This window comes from Corvus cornix, chromosome 1 (genome assembly GCF_000738735.6).
Source record: "Corvus cornix cornix isolate S_Up_H32 chromosome 1, ASM73873v5, whole genome shotgun sequence".
Lineage (NCBI taxonomy): Eukaryota > Metazoa > Chordata > Aves > Passeriformes > Corvidae > Corvus > Corvus cornix.
In genome coordinates, this window is record NC_046332.1 from 55,928,210 (window position 1) to 55,948,883 (window position 20,674).

General features: G+C 40.3%; 1 protein-coding gene across 2 annotated transcripts; it reads right to left on the reverse strand.

The window, feature by feature from the left end:
* Positions 1-236: 236 nt before the first annotated feature.
* GPALPP1 (GPALPP motifs containing 1) lies at positions 237-20,673 on the reverse strand. Of its 2 annotated transcripts, XM_039567835.1 has the most exons (9): positions 20,524-20,664; positions 19,094-19,159; positions 14,835-14,979; positions 13,730-13,825; positions 9,801-9,909; positions 7,151-7,285; positions 6,761-6,925; positions 6,247-6,345; positions 237-4,115 (listed from the first exon to the last, which is right to left on the reverse strand). In XM_039567835.1, exons 1-9 carry the CDS (start codon positions 20,606-20,608, stop codon positions 3,897-3,899), a joined length of 1,119 nt encoding a protein of 372 aa, XP_039423769.1. In that variant the 5' UTR covers positions 20,609-20,664; the 3' UTR covers positions 237-3,896. The 2 variants fall into 2 exon arrangements, with proteins under 2 accessions (XP_039423769.1, XP_039423774.1); XM_039567840.1 differs by lacking the exon at positions 19,094-19,159 and having other exon boundaries at positions 20,524-20,673.
* Between the last annotated feature and the right edge of the window lies 1 nt (position 20,674).

Here is a 20,674-nt window from a genome sequence, read left to right on the forward strand (position 1 = left end):
TTGAGGGTCACCACTTCCCATTCACCTGCCAGAGCTGGAAGCATCAGGAAGATGCATTTCAGAGGTGCATAACAACAGGGAGCCACAATTGTGTTCCTCAGGTAAAAAGACACCATCTTTGTTTGTAAGCACATGAGAAAAACCTGAAGTTGTTGTCTGAAAGACACTGCATAACTTGTTGGGGTTTTTTGCCCCCACCATATAAAACACTGCAGGCAATTCATAAGGACGGGAAATCACATGCATGTGTTTTATTTGAAAATTAGGTAATTATGCAATTAGAAACTAAATGCACTGTATGCAAGGGGGGTGGCAGGAGTTGAGGACGCATGCACAGAAAGTTTTCCCAGATTCTGATTTTTAATTCTATATGACTCTTAAATCAACATGTGATTTGTAATTGGCTGGACAACAATAACAACAAATTTACATTTCAGAAACAAAACAAGTCCCCAGGCTCAATTAGTCCTGGACTCTTGAAGTCTTCTGGAGCATTTAAAATCTTCTTTTATGTGGAAAACACCCTTTCCTTTTGGACAGAAATATATCAATATTTCATCTCAATGTTTCTTTCTAGAAGAAAGCAATTTTAACAATGCCACTTTGGTGCTATCAACATGATGCCATCAAAGCCCTAAATAAAACACATTTCTATTGCTGTTGATTATTTGGGAAATGCAGTTCATCCAGAAAAGCCAACATGCACAGGGCATCCACCAATATCCATTCTGCAACAGCAAAAGCAAAAAATAACTCCACAATTAGGTGTTTACATTAGAAGAGCATAGACAGAGATTTTACCCAAGTATTACTGTACCTTATTCTAACAAAATTTTCCAGCTCAAACATCATGGTAGCTCAATATATTTGTCCTGAAGACACACAGAAAGCAATCAATAAGTTTCCTTGAAATGTCTTTATTGCTTTTAATTGTTCCTTGGTAACAGCAAACTCAATGATTGTTTTTTGGTTATTTTCCCTTTCTTTTTTGTTATTAACATATAATGTTCCTTAAAATTTCTTTTAAACACCCAATTTATCATATGCCTACCACAAACGCCTTCTTTTTATTGGCTATACTATGAATTACACACCTATTTAACATTTCAGAAGGAGGGGGCCCTACTCTTGAGCAGGAATATTGAATGTCAGTATAAATAAAGGCGTCTATGCCAGCACAAATCAAAGGCAAGCATGCTAAAATCTAGGCTGGTAGACTTTTCACATCCAGGAAAACCTCTCTGACAATTTTTTTTACAAAACAGGGTTTCCTGATATGCCTCGAGTCAATATGCTGTGACACAGGCTGGCACTGCAGAATAGCAACAGCATACATTAAATCTGTGTTAGGAGCTGGTTACCAGAAACACTGCATAGTAATTATGGTGAAGATTCTCTGGGAAATAGATTCTGGTTTTTCAAATGAGATTCTGAAAAAAACACCTCCTAACATTTCAGCAGAAATGCTTTAAAACTTGTCCAAATTGTAGATGTCTCATCTTTTCCCATAAAAGCTTACAGAGCTTGTAATTTACTGAGTTACTGCTTGTTCTAATGACTATTTGAGGGAATGGCTTGGCATGAGTAAGAGATGAGCTTGTGTATTAATTCAGTTCAAAAGTTCACGCAATTTACACAAAGTAATGAAAAGCTTAAGTTGAACTCTCAACAACTCCACTTTCCCCCACCTCAAGTTCATAACACTGACATCATCAAGTCTTTAAAAAGCTGCCGCAGAGCTGGGGGGGGGAGGGGGAAGAGTCAAAACCAAGTTCCCAGCTCACATCAAGGCTTCACTACTTAGAACCACGTGTCCCACATATGGAGGGGTAGTGTACGATGGCAAAGGGGCTGCTGCACTCCCGTTGTGAGAACTCTCCTCTCAAACGTGGCCTTGGACAGGGCGGGAGACCATGATGGGGCCAGGGAGGGCATTGAGCAAACAGCAGGAAGCCAACCAGATGGCAAGGTCTGGCCATCTGTGACATTTGATGACCAGTCCTCAGTTTGGAGGAGGAGGGGCCAAAGAACAAAAATGAAAACAGAGCACATAACAACAAAATTTTTGTACAAGCAGCCCTCGTCCTTGCTCCAGACTTTGAATGAGCAAGGACTGAACGATGTGCTCATGAAGTAATTTTTTGTCAACTGTGAAGACTTAGCTGGTCATGCCATGCTCACCCTGTCATTGCCTAAAAAAGTCCCAGACATTTCTAATACTGCTTTTCCAATTAAGAAATCTACATTTGTTCAGAAAGTAGAAACCTAATGAGGCCCTGCTTGCTGAGTTAAAAAAGCATGAGGCACTAAGAGAAGTCTATATTATGGGAAGAAAAATAAACAGCCCTTTTTTAAACCCTCCTCTCATCTCAAAACAAAAGGCTCAGAAACTGAAAACTGATTAAATAAAAAGCAAACACAATACAAAATCAGTCTCTCTTTTGCCTGAAGGTAGCAGATTTTTCAGGTGGCAGAATAAATAGTCTATTATAAAAGAAAAAGTGATATCTAAATACATTCCATGTAAGCACTCATTTGCAACATTGGAAACTCTCCAAGACTTCTCAGCACACGAAGCCTGTGTCTCCAGCTCACACACGGGTGCAATAAAATAAGACCAAGTTTTTAACTATTCATTTTTGGAGCTTGTTAGGTTACTGCTCCATTAAACATGAAGTAACCCAGACACCATCTCTCAGGGTAGCCTTTTTCCAAATTACAGGAATTTTTTCAAATTACAGCAAACCCCACAGTATTTATACTTCCAAACAAGTTACCAGCATCTCATATATAAAATTGTTTTCATGTAGAGGTACTTTCAGTAACTGTTAACAAAGAAGGATCCTAAACATTATTTGAGACAAAGGGTGAAAGCACAGGTCTAATTTTAAATAATTAACACAGAGTGTCACAAAATCATTTAGGTTGGCTGATCACCACCTTGTAGACCAAAGCACTGAGTGCCATATCCAGTTGTTTCTTGAACACCGTCAGGGATACTGACTCCACCACCTCCCTGAGCAGCCCATTCCAGTGTTTAATAACCCTTTCTGCTGCTAACACACAGAAGAGGTAAAGAACTCTAAATGTGAACGTACACTTTTTTAAATGTCAGATTTATTTCCTTTTGGATACAAAGAGCTGTTCTGCTCTGCAAATTTATGGACAAAAACAGGCCTTATTTTGACTTTCACATTGTATGGGCTTAAAAAAAGATGGATTTCTGATGACAATCCCTACAAATTGAAACTTGAATAAGATTTTCTCTTCTCATATACTACCATTTTACAACTAACTCTAGAAACCTTGAGGTTTTACTGCTCCTACTACCCCTAGCTCTTCCTGCTATAGAAACTATTCTGCATACATATAAACCTATATTTATGTACAGACACAGAATCACAGAAATAAAAGCCCTGGGCAAATGTAAAAGTTGCCATTTGAGTTTATACTCCCCAGCAGGAACTCCAGTCAAGCAATGTTCTGCACACAAATGTAAAGGGGATTTTTCCATGGCCTTCAGGTCAGGTTCAGAAAGACTATCTTAAGCATGGCAGGAGAAAAGGGAAAACTGCCAACTCCACTGCAAGATCAAATCTAGAGCTCCTTAAAAATCCACCTATTTTAATTAATTATTTTTATGCTAGAAACAAAAAATATATGTATCAAAGTTTTAAAGTAGCAAATTTATATTTTTTTTTTTATACCAGGACTTTCCTTTACTACTTTAGTTTTAGTACAGATGATCCTCCCTAAGAGAGTATTTACAGACAAGGAAAAGTAGTTAAACATCAGGATATTTATTTGGTATACAAATATTTACAGAAAAATACTTACAAAAATTAAGTATTCAAATTTTAATTGACTTCACTTCAAAAAAGCTTAATGCTTTCATCTTATAAAAACATGTTGCCTTTACTGTGCTCAAATTTACTATTCAGATCTCTGGATTTTCTTATAAGAGCTTTCTTTTGTGCTTCATCAAAGCGATTGACTTTGAGATCCTGCTCTCGGTCAAATGGCCTTCTTTCCTGAGGTTTGGTCTTCTCTTCGGATGCTTTGCTCTTCAGCTTTTTCTGATGGATGTCCATGAGAGACTCTGACCTCTTTGACTCCTGGAAAAAATGAGAAGGAAGAGGAAGTAAAGTATTAAAGAATATCAACAACAGCACAGAAAATCCAAATGGAAAGATTGATGTTAGGAAGGCTAAAAACTCCAGAAAAAGAAGACAGCTTAGTAACTGGATATAGAATGATAAATTTAGCATACATGGAGTAGAAAGTGTGAGCAATCTTGTCCAGGCTAAATTACTAATAATTCACTGATATAGACAGCCATAATGTTGTAGATAGCCATGATGTCATTGAATCCCTGCAGACAATGCAGATAAATTATAAAAATAATGCAAAAGAAATATAAGAGCTGCTCTGCCGCTATGGTCAGAATGAAGACACCATGTCAAAAGAAATACCTCAAAATACAGGCCTAGTTTCTTACAAACATCCCCAAAGCACCTGGATTTGGTGACTGCTAGGGGCAGGAACAAGCTAGACACCCTTTCAATCTTTCATGCACTACGGTGGCTTTTTAATGTGTGCTCCTAACTTTGAATCATCTGTTGAAAGGCCACAGGACGAAGTCACAGGTTTGAGCTGGAGCATGTATTTTGCCAACTCAAGGACTTTAGCTGCATTTCTTAAAGAGCATGATCCAACCCAAACACAACATAAAACTTCTGCTGATTTCACACAGGAGCAGGATTAGCTTTCCATATGGCCCCTCATTTATTCAGATAGAGTGCATTAGTGTATCTAAACCAATTCTCTCATCAAAAAGTACGAAAGTCGAGCAGCTCTGTTTTCTCGTGATTTTCCTTCACTTCCTCTGCAAACACTTACTACATCACACATGAAAATAGTACTTTATGCATGAACTAAGAAAAGAGTCTCACGGAAAACAGAAAATAGACAATACTTATTCATGACATAACTATGTCAGTGGTGACAAAATTGCACCAGAGAATGCATGTGGCATCAGCATTGAAAGAAGAAACTACTTTAAGTATGAAATCTTCTATTCTAGTGAAATATCCTTGGTAAATGTCAGTGGAGAAAGAAATAGGAAAGAATAGAGGAAAAAACTTTAAAAGAAAAACACCCATAACAACCAGCTGAAAACCAGAAAAGAGCTGCTTTAACAAAAAGAAAAAACAAACAACAAAACAACCCAAGAAACATGGTTCTTAAACTTTGAGACAACTCCATGAATCTTAGAAACAGCAAAGGCCTGAGTATGTTTTATTCTGGCAATGGAATGGTAGAGAGCAAAACCCACAGTTTTACATGAAAATTATTTTACTGTATGCACAGTGACAGTAGAAACAAACACTAAAGAAGAACCTTAAGACAGAATGCCAATAGCTTTGGATTTGCAAGTCTCCCAAGTCAGGAGGGACACATGATTTAATGAACTACAAATAAATTATCAGAAGTGCCAGATAAACATAACCCATGTAAAATAAGCCAAAGCTGTGATTGTCAAGTTAATTGTCCTCTCAAGAGACAAGACTGCCTTCCATAAGAGTTCAGGCCATACATCAGGGAAGAACTGGAATGAACAGCTCTAAGCAGGCAGTGGTCTGCACACTCTAGGGGACAGGGCTGACAGACAGAAAAGTGAGAGGGAATTTGACATGGAATTCAGATTTCTAGTAATCAGCATCTGTCTGTGAACATTATCTGCTCCTGTAGAGATTGTGAAAAACTACATGTAATGAAGTTGCTGTAATGAGTAGTTAATGTAATTAATGACATAGGGTAATTAATGCAGTGACCTGCTTAGCCCATCAAGCCTCTTTTAGGTTAATGCTTATGTTGGACTAGAAGTTAAACCTGTACTATTGTTTTGTTCTTGGGATGTCAGTAATTGGATGAAGCAAGAAGCTAATATTTCTATTAAGGTCCCAGCAACCATGTCCTGACACAAGGATGATTTAAGGAAAGCACCATCTAAAACTGAGACGATATACACAAACCCAAATTCTGTCACGTTGGAGAGGACCCAATGCTGCTCTTGTTGACGTTAATGCCAAGTGTTCTAATGTCTCAAAACAGCAGTAGGTTTGGGCACTAAAAGGGAAAACTGTAGTGGCATCACCATGGAAACCAGCAGCATTAGAAATGAGAACCAGAAGAAAAGAGTGAAGAACTAAAGGAAATGAGGAAGTATTTTGTGATTACACTTACATTGTACAAAGTCACCTGCTCAATAAGCCTCTTGTCTCTCCCAGATAATACCATTTCTTCATTATCCTTACTGCTTGATTTTTTTGCCTCCTCTCTTTCCTGATGAGTAGAAGAAAATCACATGCTATAGTAATCAGAAGATCTGAAGTAAAAGCAAGCAAATCTATATCTACTTTAATTAAATCTGGAGGGTAAAGGCCATGATAGAGGCCATCAGATATTTTCTGCTCAGCTTGATAGAAGAAAAAACTGCACATGCTAATTGGAAAGTCAATGAGCTGATACAGAGTATCTGACTACCGCAAAAAGGGAGCAGAAAAAAATGCCTATCAGTGATACTTAATGTTGTTATTTCATTGCCTTTATCTTTAAGCCTGAATTAGTAAATTTTGATAACAAAGAAAAATCTGGGAAAAAAAATTTCACTGAGCAGCCCATGGTATCTTTGTTTTCACAGATCATCAGTAACACCTACTGCCTGCAGGTGTATATGAATGAATAAATAAATGCTCACCTTGGCTTTTCTCTCTCTGTCTGCTGGAGTATCTGTCCAAATAGATCTATCACCTGATTTGTCATCAGCTCGTCTCTTGAATGTTCTTGGGCCAAATCCAAAGCTTTTCAACTCAGGTGGGAGCTCTGTCATCCATGATTCCCTGGTAACTTGTTTGGGTTCATCCTAAACAAGTAGCGGTGGAGGGAAGAGTGAAAAAAGCATAATCAAAAATTACTGTCTGAATCTCTTAGCTTCCAGCAGAAATCATATATTATTTTCTTTGTGTTAACTCCTGCAAACACGTAGCATCCCGAGTAGAACTGCAACCGGGTTCACACAGAAACAGGCAAGGAAAAAGACAAATACACTCCAGCAACAAAATATTAGAAACCAAGAAATCCAACTTACACTGTCTGCTGTAGTAAGTTTTTCTTTCATTCTCTGAGCTCTGCGTTCAAATTCTTTAGCCACATCAGACTCCACTGGTCCTTTTGCAGGCATCGGCCCTATAAGATTGTCCTCCTCCTCGCTACTATCTGTCAGCTTCCAAAAATAAAACATTTCTTTCAACCATAGTGTTAAGAACATCAAGAAACATTTCAGCTTTATAGAATTAGAATGACTTTGTCTAGAAGAGCATATAAACCTAATGCAATGCATCACCCAGACAACAAAAACCTGGATTAAAACTCTGGATTAGACCTGTGCTAGCACTTGAACATGGATCCTTCATCTCCACTTTGCCAAAAGCAGCATCTCTTGTCTGAGGCAAGACTGCTGGTAAAGGCAGTGGAACCACATTAAGCCCTGCTCCTTTTACACTGCTCTGCACACAGCCACGCAGCCTCTGGTCGTGGGTAAATTTGGAACACACAAGCATACAACTTCCATACTTTGGGCTTTACCATTGCTGGCAGCGTTTGGATGCATCTCCCTAATAAGGATCACACTTTCACACTGCAAGAACTGTCTCAAGCTCAGATTCTGAAAGGATGCCAAAAAGATTAAAGTGCAAGGTAGGGTACCAGTGGCATGCAGGGTACTAGGCCCCTGGGTCATTCACTTCTTTGATCCCTCATGGATCCCTTCAGGAAGGATTTCTTCACTGAAAGGGTTGTCAAGCATTGGAACAGGCTGCCAGGAAGGTGGGGGAGCCGCCATTCCTTTATTCCTGGAAGCGTTCAAGAAATGACTGGACATGCCCTTAACGCCATGGTCTAGTTGACAAGGTGGTGATGGGCCAAGGGTTGGACTCCACAGTCCTGGAGGTCTTTTCCAACTTAATGATTCCATGATTCTAACATTGCATTCTAAGCAATTATTTGGAGAAGGGCTAAAACAATATGTTTGAAAGGGACTAGATGTCAATAAGAGTCTTCGTAGTTGCCAGGGGTTGTACAGAAAGCTCACTGGTGCCTCCCTCCAAGTTCAAACAGTACAGATACAGAGGGAGGCAAAACCCAACAGAAATGGTGATGACACAGTGCCCTGGGAGCAAAGCTAAGGTGCCCAATATCTACAAAAGTGCAAAGATTTCGCTACAATCTGACTGTGCGTGATAAAGCAATGGGAGTAGGATGACAAGGATGTGCAGCCAGGAAGCGCAAAGCATTACTTGAGAGTACACAAGGTGGTGAGTCATTAGATTCACTGATGCAAAGTGAAGAGTCAGCATGGAATAAGCTGCCTCTAAAGATGTACCTGAATACAAAATGATTAAGTAAATTTTTTGAAAAGCCAACAAGAAATTACTCATATTCAAAAATAATAAGAAGAGTATTATTAGGAAGAGGTAAAAAAAAGATAATTATTAGGAAGAGAAAAAAGGTAAGTTCTGTAATACCTCTGAAAAAGCTGATGCTAGAAGATGTATTTATGAGAAAAGAGACTTTTTTTGTTTGCAAAATATAAAGGCAGACCAGTTTTGACATCTCTGCCTCAAGAGATTTGTCACTATGATAAATTGCTTAATTGTTATTTGGAGTTATAAGACGACGAGTATCTCAGAAATGTCAGGTAATCTTTCTTCACGATGAATTACAACATCACTCACAGCAGTAGGCTGGAGAATTACATGCTTTGCAACCACTAACCAAAAAAGCGAAGTTTCAAAGCAGCCTTTGCATCCTTCCTTCCTGGCGTGTCTATCATCTCCCATAGTGTCTGGGAGTTAAATGTAAAAATATAAGTATTTAAAAATAGACAGAATAACCATTAATTCTCCCAAGGAATTAATGTTCAGTTTATCATAGCATGAAAGAGATTCAATTGCCTAAGCACTGGTATCCAGCACCATTTTTGGTGTCTTTGGGTCTCCTGCCTGGCTTAAAAGGTGCTGCTCAAGAAGGGCATGACCTTCTCTAAAGGTGCTACTCCCTACTTGACAGCCCCTCCCACAGGCAATTTGGAACCCCCAGAATGGTACTGGAAGCCCAAGTTTAGGGAGCTCAATCTTCCCCATAGCTGTATTTTATCACACATCTTGTTCCTGAATGTTCTTTAGTAGCACACACATCATTTTTCAACCAGGGATTGCAGACTACAGAACTTCTACCTAGTTTTTACCTAACATGACCAGAAGAGTCAAAAAACATGAACCAGAAAGGTGTGCCAGTGTCACTGTCCTGCACCACCTCACTCCCAGTTACAGGTATTATCCTGCAATTGCTAAGAACAATTTAGTGACACTAAATGCCACTCTTGATTGTATTCTTTTGGATGAACTTATTTAAAGGTCGTAGCCACTAATAAATTAAGGAGGTGAAGATGTGTCTTCTGCTTGCAGCTTAGGATGCCAAGATAGCTCGTGTTCATTGAGTGCACCATCTATCTACCAGCCAAAAAGCACAATGAAGCAGACCAGTCTTTTTGGTTTCTTTTTTTTTTCTTAAGGCTTATTTATGCTCCAGTATTTGACTCCAGCAAAAATATGCCAGACACTTCCTGGTCCAAAATTAAACTGTCATCCTGAGAAGTATGTCTAGTAGTCTCTTTCAGGCTGCAACTTAACCATTTCAGATAGCTTGTACTAAAACAAAAGGCTTCTGTTTTCACAAACCTGGGGACGGGATTCTGACGAAACAGACGGTCCTATGAAACATCTGCTACTCCTGGTGTCCTCTGAAGGTTTCCTAAAGCCAGGTGGTAATGCAGGACCTATAATGGGTCTTGACAGCAGGGGAAAAAAAAAAAGTCCTGATTTTTTAGCTGAGGGGGAAAAAATGTAACAGATCAATACAAAAATAAAAACAAAACACTAATGAGAAGTGTGACTTTCCTTCCTACCCATGCCAAGTGTGCCCCTGTGCATACACACTGTAGAAATAACTGAGTAAGAGTGTCTCCATTTTCCAGGAGGACCTGTGCAGACAATTTTGATGCAAAATAACCAGGAAAGTCACAGGATGTAGTCAAGGGAATAAATTTTTTTCTTCCCTAGCTTCCTTCACCAGATTCAAGAGCAATGAAAGGTGATAAGACAAATATACACTCCTACTTCTCAATCAACAAACCCAATTTTGTCCTTCTTGTCTTGCACCTCAGTTTCACTGTCCTTTGATAAGAAGAAACAGTGAACTGCTCCAATTTTATTTTACCTTGGAGTGGGAAAGAGAGAAGGAAAGTTTTGTGATTTCAGGTAACTTCACTGATTTGTTTTTAAGCAGCAGCAACTCTGCAAGCAATGTGACTCAGTTGTCTCCACAAACACAGGAAGGTGAGAATCTCTTTTACACAGGCGAAAAGAATACTACAAACTGTTGCTCAAAGAAACTGCTCTTGCTGTATTGAAAGTCTTCTGAATGCGGGTTCCTCTTAATAATCCACCATAATATTCTTTAAAGCTAATAAAAGTTAATAAAAAACCCAAACAACTGTCACCTGAAGACATCCGAGTGACAGCATCCTCACAATATAACAGCAGACTTGGTTTATTATGACCTTCAGTTGTGAGCTTTAGGTTATCAAATGTAACAACACATGAACTGAATTTGCTAATTATGGCTCTTACTCAATCCCACATAATCTAATCAGCACAGCTCTGCTGTAGTGATATTATTATCAGGGTTTAAAGAGGGGAAACAAAAGATACAAACTCTTGCTGAAGAACCAACCACAGATATACAGACATGAGCAATAAATATGAGCTCAGGCTAGGATAAGGGCACTGGTGAGGTTTTAAACCCAGGCAAGAAGTCTGGGTTAATTCTGAAGTTCCACCCCAACCTAGCTGCTGCAGTTTTATTTTCCTTCCTTCCTTCCTTCCTGACTACTTTCTTGTTAAGACAATGTTTTAAATTCCTAATGTAATTTAAAGAGATTGAGTTTAAACTTACACAGCTACAGCCAAAAAAAAATCTTTTATTTTAGTACAGAAGTACCTTTATTCTGCATGGACAGACAGATAAACCAAACTATAAAAAAAGCTCTCTACTAAAATATATACGAACATCTCTGTTGTGGGCTGGATCTGTGCAACTTGTGATAAAGAACCAATCTCAAATGCTCTGTCTTGATTCTGTCACAGCTCAAAGGCTCTTTTAGGGAACAGAAAAGTAGTTCTCATATTCATCCTTCCCATGCTTTCTACTTCTTATGTTTTTTTTTCCCTCACATGAACAACCCCATCTCTTCAGTCTTTCCTCAGCAGTACACAGGGGACATGATCCTTGACAGTTTCCTGGATGTCCAAAGGGTCTCTGAACAGGTGAACTGAATCTAAATACTAGTAATATATTAACTCTGATAATATACTTAATAATACATTAGCTACTAATAAATAACTGATAAACACATTTTACTGCTAGAGGCAACTTCAGTACCTACACATGTTCAAAAATACCCCCCAAACTTTTGGACCAAGCTTTAATTTAAGGAATACTGCATTTCACATATGGTAAAGAACGTTTTCCTGTTGTTGGACTCTGAAGTCCTTGCTAATGCACGTTTTAAGATGGGTATTTCAGCATTCTTCTGATGTATAACATAAAATTTTTCAAGATCACCTTCGCTCTTTCCCTTGATGTGTGAACACTTCAGAAATATTTATGAGTGCTGCACTTCTGTCTGACATTGATAAACTGTAATATAATCTCCAAAGTTGAAGGAAATCTTTTCACATATATATTTAATTCTGGAATGATTCAAACCATTTTCAACAAGCTGCAGATTGCCACATGAGCTGCCCCTAATCATGAACATGTTGCTTTGACAAGTCTGGAAAAGATGTGAGAGAATAAAAGCTTTTCTAAAGAACGAGCATGTCACACAGAACTAATAAACAGCCTGTCCATACACTGAAACAAACGACCTGCATTTTTTTCAATTATTCATCGCTCAGTTGGCAGCTGGCAATCTGCTCAAGGCTAAGGGCAATGCAGCAGGGAGACAGCAGCATCGTGTCTGCGCCCTGCACAGCTTACAAGCCTCCCAGACTCCCAGGTGTGTGGGGGCGGAAGGCAGACAAGGCTCTTCCTACACATCACACCGTTCCCACCTATTCAGGGAATGAGGCTGGTGCGAAACAGCTCTCCTCAATCTGCTTTCTCAGTGCGTGCTAGGAGCAATTGTATGGGAACAGAGCGGGTGCCAAGTGCCTTCTACTGCTTTAATCTATCACAGACACAGAGCAGACTCTTGCCTCAGTGTCACAGAGCCACAGAATATTCTGAGTTGGAAGGGACCCAAAAGGATCATCAAGTCCAACTCTTGAGTGAATGGCCCCTTCCTCTTCCATTTTACCACAAGTATTCATGTCAAAAATCAAGAAAGCAAGAAGGCTACCTCTGCTGATACTAGAAGTTACAAGCATTTATTTTTTTTTATTAGAGAATACATTCTTTTTAATGACCTGCTACATTTTATAATTAAAGTAATATTTTGCGCATACAGAACACAAGAAAAAGGAAAAAACATTAGTTGTTTGTGGGACCATCAAAGCACCAAATGATCCCACCGAGCATGATACCCATAACTACCAAAGAGTTTTTGATTAAAGTGTAACCAAATGTACACAAGGAGGATACTTCCAAATAGCCTTAGTTACATAAATTCTTGTTTTCCTAGCTGCTGCCAAGCATCATAAAAATTTATGCAAACTAAAATCCAGAAATTTAACTTTGAAATTTTTTTTGAGATGGTATATTACACACACAGCTCAACAGTAAATTGAGTCATCTTCCTGGAACTGAAAACTCATCCTTGACAGGCAACTATTGCTTTATTTTATCTACCAACTCCCTATTGCTTTGAGGAAGATAAAAGTGATCAAGGGACTCTTGGACTTCTCATCAAGAAGTATCCCCTTGGAAGCACCAATTCCACTATGGACTATAACTTCAAATTAAAGAAGGAAGGGCACAGATTGATGTAAAGATTAAAAGGCTCTGAGACACAGTTGAGTTCAGTATAGAAAATCCGTATCATATTTTTTGGGAGAAGTATTTTATAATTGTAAGCAATCAAATGGAAAGCTTCCTGATAGAGACCATAAATAATGCTTATTTGTGTACACCTCACAGCCTCTTTTCTAGAAACCTACAGTGTTCAGGGTAGTTTTGTACCTGGAGACACGTAAGCAATACTCCTTGATGCATTAGCAAATGACATGGTATGGCATCACACAAAAGGTAACTGCCCCAGTTCCTCACAGACCAGCATGAACTACAGAACTATGGGTCCTTGTACCCGTAATTTGTTTTTTCTCCACTGATCTGAGACCTCTGAAAAGAAATGGAGGAAATTTGACATCCAAAGTACATCTCAGAAAATTCACATTAGTTCTTTCACTCTCCTTCCAACCTGCTCTAGGAGGGTTGTGTGTTCTGTTTCAAGGGAATGCTGTTCTTGTTCTCAGAACATGGAGGAAGCATTAGCTCTAATCACCTGAAGTGCACAACTGAAGTGTTCTGTAATAGTGACACAAAATATTTAATCTAAAATAATTGTGTTTTAAGGAAAAGAATCTGAATAAAACTCCATTTTAATTACCTCTCTGGAGAATCATCCTGTTTTTTAAATCCAGGAGGAAGAGCTGGCCCAAAAAAGCCATCATCATCATCGTCTTCATTAATACTTTTTGGCTTTCTGCAAATACAGATTTCACTTAATAATTACCTTGACATGCATAGCAATTATCTACATTTTAAAAAGAAAAAAACACATAACATTATTTCATAGGGTCTTCTGTACTAAATATCCTGCCGTTACCAAGGAAACGGTGCAAAAGGATCCAAAATGATTTGAAGCAATTAAAAAATTGGGAGTGTAAGCTTCACTTCAAAAATGTTCTGACATTTAAAAAAAGAAAAAAAATATTAAAAAACAACATTAAGAATGCTTTTGCTGTAGAAAGAAGTTTAGTATAATGTTGAAATACCATTTTCTAGTCACAAAGTAATTTAAAATTCAGCACACTTCTTTCTCCATTTTCATACACTGTCTGCATGTTGAGTAGTATTTTTCCTGCTCAGTTCTAATTAGCTGAAAAACTATTGACTAAGAAAACAAGAAAAAAGTGAATAATAATTACTCTAGCACTCATTAAGATGGCATACTGGCCTTCAAGTCTCTTACACAAGGCTTAGAGCAAACACATACAAATTCTTAACACAGAAATTGTGAGTAACGAACCCAACAAATGAGAGTATCTGCAGACTCCTGTTACTTGCTAAACAGTTCAGGTTTTTTCATTGGAGTTGACTTAATTGAATGCATAAATTCCTGTCCATAAACAGTTTTATGGCCTCTCAAAGTGAGCTTGTATACAAAAACCAGGGCAAAACTCAAGCATCAAATACTTATGTACATGGTAAGTGGTGTCTGTCCTAAGCATAAACATGCAAAATTGCAGAACTAAAATCAAACATATAAATGCAAAGATCTGATTGCCCCAAATAACCTAATTCCACCCAAGGGGTGTCAAACAGGTCAGCTGAACATTCTTGGCCATGAAGAATATGCAGAACACATAAGCAAAAGCTTTACACAGGAACAGTTTACCTTTTTTTCTACAACATTGTCCCTTTCTCATAAATTAGACACATAACATTTGCAATACAATGTAAATATACAAATAACCCAAGAACACACTCACTTGGGTGCTGGATCTCCTTCTGTCTCCTCTTCAGAATCTCTGTTTGTGTCTCTGGGTAGAGGAAGCGATTCTGAGTCGTCATCACTGTCAGGAGTTTCTGAGCTACAGCTGCTTCTGTAGCCTGGAGGCAGTGCTGGTCCTGCAACTGAACATCCAGAGTTATTTGGGACCATAAAATCACAGAATGATTTGATTTGGTTTGGACTGGAAGGGACTTTAAAGATTATCTAGTTCTAATCTCCCTGCCATGGGCAGGGAACCTTCTACTAGACCAGGTTTAATAAGGATACTTATTAAAGGTTTCAAATGCCATGATCTATCATGGCATTTCCAAAACACGTATTTACTTGGAATTAAGTTTATTCCATCACTGTTCTCTCTAGCATTTAGAGAAGATACCTAAACAAACTTCCAGAAGTTACTTCTTTCAGCACAGTATTTCCATCAACATCCTGTCCTGAACTGTTCTGACTTAGGACATCACTAATCCTTTACTACATGAGCATCTTCTGGAACAGGACTAGAAAGCCCTGTTTTATATAAAAACTACCGTACAATGGATGTGGCATAAACCAGTATATTTAAAAGAAACAACCACCTTAAAAAAGCATTTGAAGCTTACTAGTGAAGAAACACATCATCTGTACATACACAGCGTGGGAGACCATAAACTCTTAAACTGGAGCATTTGTGACCATAAAGCATTACATTAACTGCCAGCCTGCTTTAGGAATGGTTTAACTATTATTAAGGTTATTTCCAGTTCAGCTAAATGCGAAGAGCAAGGACAGATTTAAGTACTCTGCTGAAAAAGGGATGATTTAGGCATTCAGAGAATTAATTCAAAGAATTGTTGCTGTCAGAAGGCCAGGGCAGTGGATGGAGCTCTCATGCTCCAGTCAAACCTACACCCTCTGGGGTAATATCTCAGCGAAGTTAAAATTCAGACACTAACACTGCTACCAGGCCTGAGCTGTTTCTGGCACTGTGCCCACCAGCAGACACTGATCTTTATACATTTATTTGGATATAGTACCATGTGCAGTGGATTCAGAAGCAGCTTAGCCATTGATCCTAAAAGCAAATGCCCCCCAAACAAGACCCTTAACACAGATACTCTCACAGGCTCAATCAACAAGGAGACAGCTGGAGCAAGCAAAAACCAGCAATGGTCCCAAGACAAGGCCTTCCCAATGCAAGGCAACACACACAGGGCCAGCACCCATTTACACAAACAGTACAAACAAACAGCCCATGTTCCCGTGTAATGGAGATTTGATTCTACTGATGATTTAGCATCCTGAGACACAGACACCATTCCTCCTCTTAATATCGCAAGCACTGAGTACAAGACTTGCAGGACAGAGAGGTGTTTTGGTGAGGAAAAGACATTGTTCCCTTTATGAATAGTCAAGGGTCAGATGAAAAGATAAATGGTACCAGGAAATGACTTCTCCAGTTAAAGAACTACAACCTTTTGATAGTACAAAATACAGCCTGATGCAGATTATGGTTCCATTGTTAGCTGACAAAGGCTAGACAGAAATCGAGTCCTTTGAGTGAGCCTCACAAAGCTTTTAATCATCTTCAGCACAAGAAACACAGAAGGACAGTCCACTAGTTACAAAGCATCCAGGCAGATCTGCCACTTCTTTGTTTCCTGTTTTAATGGAAAAGACTTTAACTGGGACATACAAATCCATTTCAGCACTATGAAGGGAAAAAACCAGCCCAACAAACCACTTCTCTCTCCCCCCCAAAAAACCCAAACACCACACCCTAGCCTATAAAGGTAAAATAAATTCAAGATGAAAGGAAACAAATAGATGAATGATCAATAAGAATAAAAACTGCTATCAAGAAGTCTCCTCTTTTGGTACAAAAAGCACCACTTGGAAAAAAGCACTTAAAGCCTAGACAAAACCTGCACAACTGCTTTCTCCAGCCACCTGGTGCCCTGACATCATGCAAGCAGACTTTATTTGCTCTAAATGCAAAAGAAAGGACTTAGAAGTGAAAGGAACAAACTCAGATGCAGTTTGGTGAGTCTGCTACCAGAGAGGAAGAGAGAAATTAGGAGCAGCTTTGTGAGCTGCACAGAACTAGCAAAACCAAAACTATTTAAGGAAGGAGACTGGTCCTACTGTCATGCTGTCCAACACCAGGGTTAACATACATCCTTTCATCCCAATTTCTCTCCGTTATGTTGGCAAAACTGTTTGCATGGGCTATGCAATAAACTGGATCAGGGAACTTAAGAGGCATAAAAAGAACACTGCAAACCACAGCACTCCCCTGAAAGAACTGTTTGTTCACGGAACTGCAGCCAAAGCAGGACAACCAGAAATGGAGAGAGAGACTGACTAATGAAGGGAAAATGGCATTTAAAGCTTGAGGAAGAAAAAGTCATTGCACATGGTGAAAAGAAATGGAGGGGAAAAAGACTTGCGACTAAAAATTAATATGATCATGGTACTGACTGAGACTAACAATCAGCACAGGCAAAGATACGGATCAGGATGATTGGGGTGCCACAAGAAAGAGTAGAAAGGTAGGAATGGGAATTGCTAAGTGTAAATTCTGGGAGCAAAGAAAGAAAAGGGTGAGGAGGGAGTCCAAGATCTAATCAAAAGTCTGTGGAATTCCCCAAAAGCCAGGGAAAAGTGGAAAAATACAGATGAAAGGAAGAACAGAGGAAAGATCAAAGAGTCAGGAAACTAAAACTAATGAGGTGAGGAGGAAAAATGGATGTAGCAATGGTAGAGCAACAGAAAAGTGACAAAGTAACCAGAGCTCAGAACAATTCAGAGTAGGACAATGGGATAAAAAAGAATGAGAAGAAAATTTTGGGGATAGAGAGGTGAGAAACAGGACCAAGTGCGACTAAAGTGAATGTTTCACAGCTACTAGAAGTGATCATCCTACTAATGTTTCTCGGACTTGTCTTCTCCAATGAGCTCGTTCTGGTGACTATCTGCCTGAAAACTAAGTCAACTCAATTCAGAAACCAAACTAAAAGCTACTTTTTGTTTTGTTTTGCTAGGGTTATTTCTGCTGTATTTTGGGATTCTACGCAATCTACCACACCACCAGACATGCACTGGGAAGCTCTCAAGGACAGACAGGGCCTTTCACCTCCAGCATAGTGGTAGATCAATTCAGAAATATCACATCAACACATCTGTTTTGTAACAAATGTGGCCTCAATGCTGAAACAGACAAAACTCCCTTCTGCATCTCTGGCTATTTTTAGCCATTCCGTAGCACTTCTCTCCTGCTGGTACAAGGACGGTGCAGAGGCAGGGACAAATGGGCCAAAGGAAGTATGATTCTTCCAGCAGGAGCACAGTTAAGCCAGCTCCAAAGCACCACCATGAAGTGGAGAATCAGGAAATGAGTGTGTCCCATGGGTTGGACAAGCTGAAGAAGGTAAAGGATTTACCAGGGATGAGCTTTTGGGTCTGTCCAACTACCATTTGCTTCCATTCTGTTCCCAATTAAGGGTCACAGAAGTATTACTAGCATTGCTTCTCTGACACCAGAGAAGTAGAGGTAGTCCATGGGCAATGTAGTTTGTTCCATGGTAAGAACACCAGTGGGTATTGCGGGAGAAAGTGTCTGGATGCTCATATCCAAAGGGGTGGTGGGAGTGGGGTTCAAGGGGGGCTGAGATATTTGCTACTGACTGTGGTGCAAATCAGCCTGCACAAGGGCATAAAATGCTGCTGGAGAGTGGGCCAACTAGTCTCCCACAGCTGCAGACAGCTCCCAGGTGGATTGCCTCCAGAAGGAATGTATTAGCAATAAATCTAATCATAATCATACATAATCACTCTCCTATTTCTTGTGTCTGTCTGAAAGCCTTCTCTTGTGCCTGTCTGAGAGCCTTCTCTGCCACAGGCTGCTCAAAGTCCTACTTTGTTGCTGTTCAGAGTCAGAAGCTATGAAAGTAGAATAAAAAAACAAGTGCTCTTAAAGAAAAGCAATGAGCAGCTCCAATATCAGCGAAGACTACTACGACAGGAAAAATACTGGAAAAGCTGCTCAGCTTTAAAAGGTGAAGCCTCTCTTAAAATACTAGAAAACACAAGGGAAATTGTTACAGAACAAATTCTAGACCCATTTGACTCAAGACCCAGCAAATGTTCCAGAGCAGAAGGTACTTGTGGCAGCCCCACTGCATGATTTTTGTCACTCCAGGTGCAGGGCTCCAGATGGAGCTGTAGTTCTGTACAGCAAAGTGTGTTATGCCAAAGTACCTGCTCTCGTTTCTTCCTCTGCACTGCAGCAGTCTGCCTCATGGGGTGAGCAGGAACACTTAGCTGCTGTAAGTCAAAGTCAGGAAAAGTTTGTGAAAATTTTAAAGACAAACAACTCCCAGTAGCTGGAGTTTGGGGCTTTTGTTTGTTTTCAAAGGCAAATAAAGTCCTTCACCCACTTCACACAGAAATTTACAAGCAGATCTTGGATCAGTTGCCAGTGCAACTGTAATACCATGGAACTGATATACACTGGGACAAAGAGTGGACAAACTCGGCTGAGTAACCTGGACTAGACACTGCTGAAACACTTGATGTCACAAACCCATGGCCTAATGACAAGTTAAACTTATTTTTTTCAGTGGATTTGTACACGATACAGATACTTGCAACATGCATCAGTGTGTTGATGGAAAGTGAATGAGCCACTAACACAGATATGACCAGGAAAGGCAGCATCAGCTCATGTAGTCAGGGATTCCACACAAAGCTGAGATCCGGACCCAGAGCTTGATGTTGCCATGGTGTCAGCTAATGCAGCAGCTTTGTCCCTCTTCCTATTGCTCCCTCTTCTGGATTAAAAAATTAGAGAGCAGACAAGCACAGCAAACCTTTCCCATCAGAGCGTTCTTCAGAGTAATCGAATGGTCACTGACACACCGCCAGAAACTGAATATATGTACTAGTGCCTGGAGCCGGGATTAAAGACAAGGAGTGCAAACGCTCGAAGTGCTGCTTCCAGAGATACTACTGATAGAGAAGATGCAAGGCTTTTAGTGGGGGGACTAAGCTCCACTGCAGAAGAGCCAGCCTGGCAGTCAGACGGTCTCGGTGGGATCCCACTTCTGATGTGACTGCTCTCAACAGGAGAGACCCTGGCAGGCGAGGCACCACAGCCCCACTGACCGCCAGTCTGCCCCACATCCTGAGCTACACTGCCTGGAAAACCACAGCTGATGAAGTGGGTTGGCTTGGCAAAGGAAAGCACGCTGCATAGGCCCAGCCTCCTTTTTTGCCCACTAATTTTACACTTGGAGCTGCTGAAGAGCAGAGGCTTCAAAGCGCACGCGGGACAAAAGTAAACGACTCAAGGCAGTATTTTCTAAAGCGAGTTTTAGAGCTTTCCATGTCTGTAGCATTCCATCGCATAAGGCGCCTTATTTTTCTTTTGTTTGTTTGTTTGCTTTGTGAAGAAGTCACTGTAATAACCCCCCCGGGAAGTTTAGCTCCATGCAGGTGCCGCACTGGCACACCCCGCACTGTAACACACTGGGCTGCAGAGCCCCACTATCCCACCCACGGAGCATCCCACGCTGTGGCAGACGGGCTGCAGAGCCGCTCTATCCCGCTCACAGAGCATCTCACGCTATGGAACACCGCCTGCGGGGCCTCCCTATTCCGCCACCGCCGCCGCATCCCTGTGCTCTCACCCTGGCTGAAGTCCTCGCCCGGCTCGGCCTCGGCGCGGCGCGGGAAGCCGGGCGGCAGCGCGGGGCCGATGAGCTGGCGGGCCATGGCGCAGCCGGCTCCGAGGGCAGCCGGCTCCGAGGGCAGCCCGCTCCCTGTCGCCGCCCCGCTCCG

Excerpts from the sequence above, each read along its gene's own strand:
- GPALPP1 (XM_039567835.1), bottom strand. The coding sequence starts at position 20,608 with ATGGCCCGCCAGCTCATCGGCCCCGCGCTGCCGCCCGGCTTCCCGCGC. Across the intron at positions 6,346-6,760 it reads ACAGAGAGAGAAAAGCCAAG|GAAAGAGAGGAGGCAAAAAA; the intron begins GTGAGCATTTAT and ends TCTACTCATCAG. Across the intron at positions 4,116-6,246 it reads AGCAGGTGACTTTGTACAAT|GAGTCAAAGAGGTCAGAGTC; the intron begins GTAAGTGTAATC and ends CATTTTTTCCAG.